This window comes from Protomyctophum parallelum (genome assembly GCF_964188405.1).
Source record: "Protomyctophum parallelum genome assembly, chromosome: 14".
Taxonomy (NCBI): Eukaryota; Metazoa; Chordata; class Actinopteri; order Myctophiformes; family Myctophidae; genus Protomyctophum; species Protomyctophum parallelum.
This window is the reverse complement of record NC_139709.1, coordinates 50,190,329-50,203,884: the sequence shown is the minus strand read 5'-3', so window position 1 is coordinate 50,203,884 and position 13,556 is coordinate 50,190,329. Positions and strand designations below refer to the sequence as shown.

Below are 13,556 nucleotides of genomic sequence, written 5' to 3'. Positions count from 1 at the left end.
TGTTTCTACTGGTTCTACCAAGTGAAGACCTGGCCACCCCAACTGCATTCATTTCACTGCATTAGTTTGCATTTCAGACTGGATATAGAAACATGAAGGATTTGAAATTGAGGCGTGGACATACGCCATCCCATTATTTTTGTGCGGCCTATGGTTCGAATCACCTGCGTCATGGAAGATGTTCCTCGACATGAAAATGTTTGAGAACCGCTGGTTTAACAACATTTGGAAGCAAGCCCAAATAAGCACACTCACGGAACGCAAAGCAGACGTGTACACTAATTACCTTTAGTTGGTTTTCAGAAGAGACTGCAGTGATGATAAGGTCTTGCTGCTGCTTGGTGAGGGAACTGGAATCAGGAAATGCTCTGCTTTTGACTGCAACCTATTCAAATAGACTCAGTGGGCGGGGCCAGTCCCATGCATTCCACAGAAGGCAAGATAGGTGGGCACTATACGGACATCTGGGCACCATAGTTGTCCAGTTGCCCAGTTATCTCTCCCCCTAGGTGACCAGTTCTCCAAGTGCCCTGTTATGCACCTTCGTCTAGGGTGAAGGGATATAACATAATGTGCGAGGAGACAGGGTTGAAAATAACTTTAGTTTATTTGTAGTAGCTCTTTTTTGTTCATTAGCAGAGACAAAGTTTACATTTCTTGTTCTGAGGAGCTCGAGGAGTTGACCCCGTAGTTGAACCTGGTTGACGCGCTGTTTAAATGCCATACTGTTTGTTCTGTGTGTCAGCCCCACAATGCGATAATAAACACACAGGCAGGCAGCTCTTGCCTTTGACACGTTTATTTCCAAGCAGTGAGTAGTAGTACGGCATCAGTATCTGCGATTTCAAAATGAAACAATAATCAGTATAGACACAAACAAGGAATATTCTCTGACAGGCATTTCTCCACACAGCATTTGACAGTGGTAGCATACCTGCGGTCGAAACCATTTGCCCCTTCCGGGTCAATCCTCCCTCTCACCATACCCGTGAACTTGATACTTAAAGGACCACTTCACCACTTTTCAACCTATCTTCATATAATAGGTCCTCACTAATAATCATGAAAAAATGGCGCAATTTTTTTCTACTCGGTCTGTGTCTCATAGGAGGGCTGTGGGCAGTTCATAAACCGTCTTCCAGTGACATCATCGATGGGGAATACAAGCTAATAGAAACTGCAGGCTTTCTAGTCCTGAAAAGTTGCAATGCGAAAATGGAAGCCATCGTTTTCACGATAATGAAAATCTAAACATTTTTGTAAAAAAATCTTGTTTAAAAGAAATCTGCCTAATGATGATGTCACTGGAAGACGGTTTCTAAACTGCCCACACAGCCCTCCTATATGAGACACAGACTGAGTAGAAAAAAATCGTGCCATTTTATCATGATTATTAGTGAGGACCTATTATATGAAGATAGGTTGAAAAGTGGTGAAGTGGTCCTTTAACCCATTCTGACCGGGCACCCATTTTGGTGTTAGCATCATGTTATGCTTTATCTATTTAAAAATAGCAGATCTACAAGCTCATATCGCGCCACCGAGTGGCGCGATACAAGCTTGTAGGTCTGTTATTTTATCAGACCAGTGTGTGTCCAGTGGAAACCTCGTTATGAATCTGATCTCAGGTCAGAATGGGTTAAGTAAACAACAGCGCCACGCCAAGGTTACATGAATGTGCTTGACCTTGGTACTCATTTGGCCCTTACATCATGCTTTAAGTAGCATGTGACGTGTCAAACTAGGGGGTTTTCATTATGCTGAATCCATTCCAAGCATTATTTTTGCACAACAAACAGTCCTCGGACTTAACGGCCTTACACAAAAGTGATGATGTCAGCACTTTGGGCAAGTGGCTCTGGTCGTTTCAAGCCCAATGAGTGTTTTATTTTGCAAAACGAATGCTTGGAATGGATTCAGCATCATGAAAACCCCCTAGTTTGACATGTCACATGCTACTTAAAGCATGATGAAATGTTGAATGTTTTGCCTTCTATAGGTTGTTAATGGTATTGTCACATATTTAAATTGTGAAAATTGCTCAACATATGCAAGTTAGCATCCAACAGTTTCTACATGCTGGGGGACCCATACTCAACATTTCTAACATAAAACCTTGTGTACTCAACATGTCCTGCTTCACAATGGGGTTCTATGGGCTGGCAAGTATAGACTAAAGTGCAGTTGTCCAGGTGCCCACTCATTAAAAATCACACCCGTGTGAACCGAGTGGTGCAACTCCCCCCTCTCTCTCTCTCTCTCATTAGCAGGCAACAGTGCAGTACTCTCTCTCTCTCTGCATGGCACAACAGCGCCCCTATTGGTACTCATACATAGGTGAACAACTGAACACATGTGTACACAGACATTGCTGGTTGTATGACTGGTTGCACCACTAAAAAAAAAAGTGCCCACATATCCCTTGTGTGTGTGTGTGTAAACATGCACACTTCTGCTTTCCAAGCACAGAAGAGTAGAATGAATCAATAAAAATGCATCAACACATAGGTGTACAGTTGTACACGGACATTGCTGGTTGTACCACTCAAAAAAAGTGCCCACATATCCCGTGTGTGTGTGCCATTCAGTCATTATTTTGTTGCTTATGAATTAATGGTTACATTGTTATTCAGATTAGTGTGAGACTACTGACATGGACTAACCGGTTTAGCTGACAGGCTCTGTAATGGCCATTTGCTGCCTTATACTATTTGAATAATCTCTTCTTGGAAAAGATTGGGTGGTCCTTAAAAGGACCGTTGTGTTTTAATAGCAGACAATGCAGTTTACTTGGAGCTGGTGTACTTGGTCACAGCCTTGGTGCCTTCAGACACGGCGTGCTTGGCCAGCTCACCGGGGAGCAGCAGGCGGACGGCAGTCTGAATCTCCCTGGATGAGATGGTGCGGCGCTTGTTGTAGTTAGCCAGTTTGGAGGCTTCACCGGCGATGCGCTCGAAGATGTCGTTGACGAAGGAGTTCATGATGCCCATACACTTTGCCTACACATCAGTTGGCGTGTCAAGTGGTCAGTGTGCAATTTCATAGCATATCAAGCTAGACTTTAGAATCAATAAAATACTTTAACCAATCTGTAAAATTGCAGCCTCATCCTTAAATTAGGGGAAATGAGCCCATAGGCAACTAGGAGCTACTGTACCAGCATCTTGGCAAAATATCTTTAGGAATAATTTCACAGACATGGGACCACTCCAAAGTTAAAGACAAAATTACCCAAGTAGTATGACAAATTACTTTATTACAAAAAACATTTAAAAGCTCAACAGAACAACTTCAAACGGAACAAACATTTGTAACAGCACAGGCGTTCTCCAGGGCTGCTCAGCGGCGACGGGAGCCTGATGCTTTAGGCAGACGTGACACTCGCTCCTCCTCCACAGCAGCCTGCAGAGCCTCCACAGCAGCTACATGGTGACAGAGGAAAACACAGTTATGAAATCATACCTTGATCAACTACAGCATCAAAAGTAGCAGATCTGCAAGCTCGAAACGCAGCAGAGACGTGTTGCTTGCCATGTTTTTACATTTGAATACTGAAAACAGTTTGACACATTAGGGGCGCGTTCGGAAATAACGCACCGGAGCCCACTCGCCCATTAGTCTGCATCGCACAGTGCGCCATTTCCGAACGTGCCCCAGGTTTCCACCCGACAGACATGTCAGTTTGAATTTGTCTGTGCCTCGACCTTTTTGTGTTTAGTCTTTATTTTCTAGCAAAGACGAGAAATGATAGCATTCAGTGAGCCAATGTTGATATGGTGCGATAAAGTTGCTACACCCTCAGTCATGTTGGGCAGATACTAGACCAGCTTAAGACCACCGAGCGGCGAGCTCGAGCAGTGCCGTTGAGTCACACGGGGAAGAAAAATAAACAAACGTGTGAACCTACCACATTCCGTGCTACAAAGACAAACACACAAGCTGTGCATAGGAGGGGCTGGTGCCCCTCAATCATGTGAACCCTAGCATCCTTATTCTGGGGGAATTAGCAATGTCCTTGCAGAGATTTAGTTTAAAGCAAGGGCAAAGTAAAACACCAACTCATATCCACTAAGAAGTATATAGGTTTTCAATGGCACAGTACCAGTGACACTGCCGGGTTCCCTTCTGATTTTGGTGACCGCCAACCGCCCCCCACTCCCCCCCCTACCATATACTTCCTACTTCAGCAAACAATATCACTGCCGTCAGATAGAAACCTAATTTGTTACAAAATTGTTACCTTCAGGAAATGGTAAGACAAAAACTAAACAAAAAAAACTGTTCCAAGGAGCCAATATAGGTCACAAGCTCTACTTTTTATAAGACCAACTGACAAAAACAAGAGTATTTAAATGACAAGATCACAATACTTTGCTACTTTTGCATGTTCTAGGACCAGCATTAATTCCCCCCCCATAAAACAGAAGTTGAAATATGGATACAAGGTTTCTGTCAGACAGCAACGATATGCCCTCACTAGCCCATTCATGAGAAAAATGAATTTTTGGCCGTCACCATGGCTTGCATATGCAATGCTTTTGGTCACAAGAAGTATCATGACACTCAATCTAAAGAGTGCAATAAATAACTCCAACCTTGCAGACTGCTGGAATATTCCTGCACACGTCTCGAGTAGTCCAGCAGATCAGGGAGGGCAACCGCCACGTCATATGAGATGTGCTTCATTGGTTCAAGAACCTCACTGGCTCTCTGAGACACTTGACTAAATCTCTGGAAAACAATCAAATCAAGATGCAATTTTATGAACCATACGCATCCCTCTTCTTGATCAAGATGCGATTTTATGAGCCATACGAGTCCCTCTTCTGGACATACAATTAACGATTGATAACATTGGCAAAAATTGCATTATGAGCTTAGGCATTTTGGGAGAGAATTGGTAATGGAAAAGAGGGGAAAGTATACCCAGGTCACCTAACATGTATTTAGAATTCCAACGGCCAAATTCCAACGCAGCTATGACTTGAAGCGTCAAACACCAAGCCGGAAACCGTCTCAAAAAGTAACAAGGACATGTAATTAGTCAAGGGAAATTCTACCTGTATCTCGCCCTGGACCTTGTCCTCTAGCTCCGTCACCAGGGCGTAGGGGTCAGACTGGATCGAGTCCTGCAGAGGAAAACAATCAATGAAATGTCAGAGACTAGTATGACTTATTATTTCAGTCAGGATATCTGGGAGCCGTGTCCAATCTGACCTCCTCCTCCTCTTCCTCTTCCTCTGATGAGGAGCTGCCGTTTATGGGTTTTGCTGCATTGGCAGGTCGCGGGGCCTTGGGACCGTTCAACTCCTTCACCCTAATAGAAATTACAAGAAAACCCAATCAAGAGGTGAATTGCATCTGCATGGACATTCTCTGTATATGCATGGTAAGGGTCAGGTGTAACGATACGCATTACAATACATGGTTGGTGACACAATAAACGTCTACCTGTCCGCATAGCGCAGCGTATTCATGGTGTAGTCACATGAAGCCATGCTTGGAGACAACAGTGCGATCTGGCGAGAAGGAGGAAAGGTGCCGGTACGTTATTATTCATGTTTAACCAACTGAGCACCAGTCATTTGCATGGTTTTAAAGCATTTTTCATCCGTCAGGTCTTTACTTTTCTCCAATCTGTTGGAGAAAGACCCAAATACCAGTGCATTTGTAATTTTGTAGGTTGTGGGCACTTCCACGTAGAGAAGTCCTAGGCCAACATAATTGCTAGCCTATGGTGCTTTATAGAGCCTATACAAAACTTCTAGCCAGGAGTAATTTCTAGCATACATTTTTATTGCTGCCACCATTATCGACAGTCATCATTTGCAAAAACAAAGTGGCCCCGATTCCTTTGTCTGCGTATTGTAAATAAGTCTGTTATTTATAGAAAATTTAAATCCATTTGCAAAAACAAAGTAGGAACTAACAGTGACTGTTTTATTTTTTGTAGAGTAAACCGCAGTAGGAGAAATGGTGCAACAGTCATGACTTTTGCACAATTATTTCTTTATCACGTGTCTCAATGGCATATTGTAGTCGTGCATGTTATTACTGAAGGAAGGTTGCCTTTTGCATTGATTGACATGCACCTAAATATTTAAAACGCATTGCTTTTACTAAATGTATTTATTCCGAAACACACTGGATGCCAGTAGGCATTTTAATGGTTCCATGTTTGTATACATACCATGCAGGTCCTGGACTTCTCACCAATGAAGGAGTCTCTGAGTACCTTCGTCAAGGTGCTCAGTCTGAACGGCACATGGTCCCCGTTCCTCCCCAAGGAGCGAATGCATTCCTGTGGGAGTGAGAGAAACACTATTCATTAAGAGCCCAGAGTACAAATTACTGGAGAAAAAAAAGTTACAATAAATAGAGTGCATGTGTAACTAATATATATATTGAGCATCAATATTTTGAAGTGCATTTTAGAATAGTCTACCGTATTTTGCAGCTCATGGATTCATAATAATATCCGATCACTGCCTTTAGAGGTCACTAAAGGACAACTGAGATATGTCAGCTTTAACTCAGCTTTTAAAACAGTAAGCCGTCAAGAAATAACTTCTGGGGAACTCCGATCAGAGTCTGCCATACCTTTGTACGGAAGTAAAATAGGGTTGGCTAGTTATGTTGCATATTTAGATTATTAATCTGCTTTAGTTAACATGAATGTTATTTAACATGAATGTTATTTAGTAAAATATTCATATAATTTCCAAAACTGTCACTTCTCAGTCAGCATTCAAACTCTGTGAGTGTGTAGATCTATTTTTGAGTGGTGCAACCACTCAAAAATAGAACAGCAATGTCCGTGTCCGCCCATGTATGTGACGTTAATGAGGCTAAATGAGCACGAGTATGACTATTAGTACCAGTAGGGGCGCTGTTGTGCCAGAAACAGAGAGAGATCGTTTTTATATCCATACCTTCAGGGCCAGCAGGCTGCGGTTGATCTCATTAGTTTCCATCATCGTGGCACGGTCGTTGCTGCTGACGTCCGAGCCCCGCTCGTTCCCAGCCAGGTCGATCAGAGAGAACTTTCCGTGCAAGGTCCGTGCGCGGTTGTTGCATCGCAGGACAATCTGGAGGATGGCGTGGGAGCGGGACGAGTTGGCATTCGCAGACGTCTGGCCAGACGTCCTATAGGAGTGACAGAAGAGAACAGTCTGTCTGTGTCGGCTTAGCTTTTACCCATTTATTTGTAACTTTAGCTGTTGAAAAATAGCCATTAAAAAAAAAAAAAAAAAAAAATCTGGGAAAAAGGTGCAAATATTTGAAAATTTCTCAGTGAACATTTTTAACTCAAATATTTGCTTCTGGGGTGCCTGGAAAATATATATTTTCAGATGGGGGTCTGTGGCCAAATAAAGATAATTCAGTTGGTCCTTGACATGTATCGGTGCACTGGTGCTCAAACCTTTTCATTTTTCAGAAAACGGTCAGGATTTGGAAGACATTTTGTAGACTATGGTCTCAGGTCTTAATGGGTTAAAAATGGAAGTAGATTGGCTTGTAGATCTGCCATTGTTGAAAACAAAGCCTTCACAAACATGGGGGACATTGTTCAGCATTAATATACTGTAGCCTACCTGCAAGCACTGCCGACTTCTATGATCTTGATGACGTCCTCCGCTGCAGAGACACCCACTTCCTGCAGGCCGACCACCTGAACCTGCTGCCGATCATCCTCCAGAACACGCAGTTGGGTCTTGTCGTTCAATAAATCATAGACCTGAAATGACAAAACACAAGTTCACTCGATCCTACCAGAACACTTTGTCATGTTGTATTCTAATTGGTGGGGAAGTGTGGACCAAATGAACCATTACATGGCTTTGTTTAATGCTTTATTCCGATTGGTCAATCGCTTAATTAAGCAGTCTGTTATTTCTGGATAATGACCGCTCCGCTCTATAACAGACCAATGACTAATACCCTCGGAGCACCAGCTGCGCCCCACTGATTTACTGCCGTTTCCAACATGACAGCCATGTAAACACACACACACACAATGTCATTTGCAGCTAAACATTGCTCTAAAAAGTCTGAAAATATTTGAGTGAGAAATAGACGAAGCAGTACCCGAAAATGGATTCCATTTGATCAACTCACTTCCTCGTTTTCCGACAGTGCTCCAGCCCTGCAGCTGGGCACGGAGTTCCAGCCAGATATTATCGCTTTTAATTTGTATCTTTTGTGGTGAAGCACTGATCAATTCTGGTTGTTAAAATGTGCTATATAAATAATAGGTTGATTTCTGCCGATATACAGAGGACCACAATGGAAACAACCCTAGGCCCAAAGCCTCTTAATATAGTATTTAATAAATAGCTTCTCATTCAGTAGTCATTCAGTTGTGAAAACAGACACTTGGAAAAGAGTACACAGAAGTAAAGATTTTACAACAAATTTGATTAGGCTTTTGTTCTAGAAAAGTTTGATTTATATTGAAGGAAAAATGTAAATCTATCAATGAGTTCATTTACTATTTTTGCTGGTGAAAACCAATTCAATAATCTGGATCATTTTGAGACAGTTCCGATATGGCATTTTTCTGGCCAATTATCAGTAGGGTTGCACGGTATCGTAATCAGATTATATCGTAGTGATAATTGGTCACCAACAAAATTGTACAATTTCTGGACAGTCAGAAACCGGTCGACCAATGGCATCACCAGTAGGCAGGTTTGGCAAGTATAATTTCATTTCAGCATACCAACTTCCCAGAAGACAATGACTTTGGAGGCTCCAAGTTAATACAAACTGCATAGAGCACCGAAGTCTGACGTCACTTTCAGTAGAGGGCGTCAGTCCCCAGGTTCATGTATTTGTTTAGTTGCATTGAAATCCCCATTGAGGCGATTTTAGATCGCCTCATATAACAACTGTGTTTGAAAAATAAACATGTCACCTCGGCCGCTTCACTCATGGATATGAAGAATCAACTGACTGAGAGAAAACGCTAATGTTACTGCTATTGAATTAGTTAGATTTTCGCTAGAAGCAGACTATCATATATGAGTGACTGACTGTTGCAAACGATACAGAGACACCTCCCTGACAATAACGCAGAGACAGCTTGTTTATTTTTGGACCACAACACTTATAGTAGACGATATTAAGATCACCCCATGTTTTTCTCCATAGAGAAATTACTTCCGCGAACCAGGGGAATCGTCGGGATGAGCGAGTTACGTCAGGACTTCGGTGCTCTATTGTGTCCATACTTAGCCCACCAATAAGTGAAACAGCGCGAGTAGACAGACACTGTGTCATCTTATTAATGAGCATTGAGGGCCGATACAAAGATTAGGTTGAAAATGTAAGTGATCGCTACACATTTGGGTACAACAGCACATGTTTATTAGATTAATAGTTTTCATACCTTGCCATTGTAGATCTCAAAGAAGGAGACGTATGGACAGAGATCCAAGTGGGCATACCTCCGGCTGGTAATTAGGCTGAACACATCGTGGGCTGTGTAAGGGACAACATTTTTTTTAAGTTGACCCATTTCTGCCCCATATAGCAGATCTACAAGCTCACAGCGCAATGTGAACAGTCAGCGATATTCAGCTAAGAATCAGATTTTCAGTGAAGCTAGGGAACCCCATCAACAAAATATACAGGATTAAGTGGTTTAACACCCAACTAGCCTAGTGGGGGTCACATGGATTAAAGCAATAAAAAAGAAATCTGATTACTGAAAGATGTTGCTAGTAAGTCCTAGTGTCCAAACCAATCGGTTTGTGAATTAGCACCTTTTCATAAACAATTAGCATAATTATGTTTTGGTAACATGCCATAGTCAACCAGTTGAAGATTGACCTTTGCTTACATGAGCTCATTAGGAACATTGAAGTTGCATTTATTCCAAGTTTTAATGCAAAATAATTAAAACCAGCAATGAGCCATCTACAAGCATACAATGTGTGGTGCCGCGATGCATTTTATGCTTGACTGCGACCTTTAATCCATGAGGTAGCCATTTTTAAGACATGGTTTTTGGTATGGAAATTGTATGAGTATGGTTTACCTGCCAAGGCATAGATGCCTTTAGTGCTGTTCTGGCGCTTCCCAGAGAAGTCACCTCCCATGGTCTGGAAATAAGTAAAGTGACATACCATAAGCACATGGTACATTTTAACTACTGCATTAGTAGGCTCAGATTCAACCCATAGTGCATCAAATGTGTGATCTTGTGTTCTCCGGCACTATGAACAGACACACTTACATGGGTCTTTCCACTGCCCGTTTGTCCATACGCAAAGCAAGTTGCCATGGCACCATCAAAGATCGACTGGACCAGGGGTTTGGCTGTGAACCTATGGGGGGGGGGATATAATTAACCCATTCTGACCTGAGATCAGATTCATACGAGGTTTCCGCCGGACACACACTGGTCTGATGAACCCATTCTGACCTGAGATCAGATTCTAAAAATGTCAGTCGTTCTTCGATTTTTCAATAGCTAAAGCATAACATGATGCCAACACCAAAATGGGTGCCCGGTCAGAATGGGTTAATACTGTCCTTTTAACCACTTCTGCTGAATGTTGGCCCAGAACAGGGATGATTCCAGTGGTTAATTGCAGTCTAAAAGGGAAATAGGTCCCACAAAGTCACAATACCTGAGCATAGTAGTGATGCACCGAATATTCGGCCACAGAAAATATTCGGCAGAAAATGCATTTTCGGCCAATTCGATTTCGGCCCGAATAGGCAGGAAAAAAAATATATATATATCACAGAATAGTGTATGCAATGAATGCATTCAAAAGAGCTGGATAAATGTTTTATGGACCCATAATAGTGATTATTATTTAAGTTTTGCCATAAATCAGGTAGGATTAAGGTTAAGGTAAAACCATGGTAGGAAAAAAATATATATACAATATTAATCATATTCGGATAGTCGTTTTCGGCCAACTTTTTCTATATTCGGTTTCGGCCAAGAATTTCCCTTTCGGTGCATCCCTAGAGCATAGAGTAGGGAACTGCTAAGATCTAAAGGCCTCGTCTGGTGCATTTCAAACTGAAAGGTAATTCAGACCAATGAAAGTCATCTGCAAGATTCTGCTTAAAAACGCATGCTGTCGTATGGAGCATGAGCTGGTCTTTTGTTTCACCTCATGGCAAGAGTGAAAAATAAATGAATAAATTAGACCGTCCGTGGCTGTATACAGTAGAACATTGGGGTTTGAGAAGCACTGGAGTAAAGAAATAGGCCACAGGATTACCTGTAGACCATGTCATTAGTGGCGCTCTCGTCAAAGGAGTAATCAAAGTGAAACTCCTGATTCTCCAGGTACTTTGTGAGGTCCACCTTGGTCTTGGGTTCGTGGACCAGCACAGTTCCATTGCCGGGCACAGACACTACATCAATCTCCCTTCTAGCCAGTTCTGGGAATATGACAGATCAGGGAAAATAAATAATCAGCCGTCAAGTGAAAACCTCATGTCGCAGTAACATTTGTTAAGTACTCATTTAAAGTCATACTGTATGGGACATGCATTTTAGTGTAATATTCTGTTTTGGCAACACCTCATGGCTCCGCAGGGTAGAGGATACCAACAATGATTTACTCCATTCCATGAGGTTGCCTACAGCGACCTCATAGGAACAAAGTATAGGATGTAAGTGGTAAAGGTCAGAAACATGGGAGCACCGAGATGACCAAGAGATATAGCACATTTAGTAGTGTACAATTTATTCCAAGCAAAACTGATGACAGGTTTTGATTAGGGATGGGTATCGTTTGGATTTTTGCGAATCCGGTACAGATTCCGGTTCTGCTTATCGATTCCGGTTCTTAACGGTTCCTTATTTCGGTTTCAAAATGGTATGAGATCAAATGTTTGTTTAACAAAAAAGCTCAATGTCAATTTAAGACGAAGTATAATGAATAGTATTACATCCTCTCCTTTATTGAGCCATTTGTGGATAATAGTGATTATTTAATTTAAATATAATATCTATTCTGTATAATACAAGTGTTCCTCCTTTTTAGTGTTGTGGGCTTTTTCTCTTATTATCAATAACAAATAAAAGCATGTCTGAGATCTGAGAGCAACACACACGATTGGCTGGGAAAATTAGCATCGCTAATGAAGTGGGGGGGGGAGGGGCAGCGCTACTAACAGAAATGTGCATTGCAAACTGGCAAGCTCTAAACTGACTGGGCCTCTGAACCCTACGCCATGTACACACACACACACGGGGGGGGGGGGGGTGCGCATTCGAAGTGAGTGCACCAACGCTTTCTCTCTCCTCTCTCGTCTCATGTTGATTCAATGCTGCGCACGTATGCAGTGAAGACTCAGGCAAGGCGCAAGATTCCTGTCCCCTCTTAAAAGTTTCCTCCCATAAACTTCACAAAAATGCAGAGATAGCTCCGCCTCTGCAAGCCACAAGACGTCGCTGATGCAACACGTGTGGGCTTGTAGATCAGCTCTGTTCCCTGCGCGTCTATTAAGGGAAGAAAATAAAGAAATATCGTGTGACTGCGTGTTTGTGGGAACCGATAGACGTTCGGTTCGGTACATACTTGGTCCCGAGGTTCGGGACCCACCCCTAGTTTTGATAACATGTTTCTTCTTTAAACATTGTTGAATGGCCCGCTTACCTTTATTGTTTAATGGCCGCTTGCGGATGCACACGCATAACTTTTGATCTTCTACCTGTACAAAGAAATTAAGATCAGAATTGAGAAACTGAGATCAGCGATAAGCCATCAAAGATGTGCTAAGCTGACATACTAGGTCGTAGGTAGGGCTACAAAATATGGAACATAATCCATTAAAATGCACGCACAGTTGCACACCTGGGTTCTATGTGAGCAGCAAACTGGATCATATTCTCACAAAATTGATACAGCATGCACCCATTGAGCAAAAAAACCAAAACAAATTAACATCTTACTTCATCCATAGGTTTGGGAGGGTTCATGTCCAGGGTCTCTCTGAACTCCTGGATCATGTCATAAAACCTCTGGTTGGGCCGGGAGACCTCTCCAAACTGCAGGAAACAAATGGGAATTAAACCAAAGGACAAATGGAGTCTACCAGCACGCCTCAGACCTAAATCTGCCAGTCCAGTGAGTCACAGTAGCAGGGACAACAGTTGCAGAAGGCATAGCCACTGGAGCAGCTTTGACATTTTTTTTTCAGGTGCTACAAGAAATGACTGACGTGACAATCTTGCGCTCAGAGGAATTACCAAATTTGAGTCCAGCTACTTTCACCTGCAACTACTGTGGTTAAATAAAATATATACACATGCTTGTGCTCAAGGGAGGGCAAAACATTCCCGAGATTCCTTGCGAAGCCCCGCGGAAGCATGCGTCACAGAGCGCATGTTCGGGTCTGTAAGTCCCGGAAAAGATGCTTGGCCAGTAATCACTTGAGTGGCAGTGTGACAACGTGCCTTCCACAGTTCCCGTTGTACTTCCTCTCCCAGTGGAAATTCTTCCACCCCTCCTTCAACACACACTGCTACAACGGCCAATGAGGCATCTATTTCTTTTTAAATATCTATGGGGTCTGAAGAG

At 42.5% G+C, this 13,556-nt stretch overlaps 2 protein-coding genes across 2 annotated transcripts in view; one reads left to right on the top strand and one right to left on the bottom strand.

Moving 5' to 3' along the window:
- The window catches only part of LOC310870334 (receptor-interacting serine/threonine-protein kinase 2-like), a 76,379-nt gene that overhangs the window by 20,131 nt on the left and 42,692 nt on the right, over positions 1-13,556 (top strand). The window lies entirely within an intron of this gene.
- LOC310871378 (kinesin-like protein KIF2C) lies at positions 5,308-13,363 on the bottom strand (the record flags this gene model as incomplete). Its single annotated transcript, XM_083782863.1, has 11 exons — positions 5,308-5,519; positions 6,191-6,301; positions 6,933-7,146; positions 7,596-7,738; positions 9,392-9,483; positions 10,043-10,106; positions 10,241-10,331; positions 11,247-11,409; positions 12,633-12,687; positions 12,929-13,024; positions 13,355-13,363. The coding sequence occupies 11 exons, from the start codon at positions 13,361-13,363 to the stop codon at positions 5,448-5,450; spliced, it is 1,110 nt and encodes a 369-aa protein (XP_083638989.1). The 3' UTR covers positions 5,308-5,447.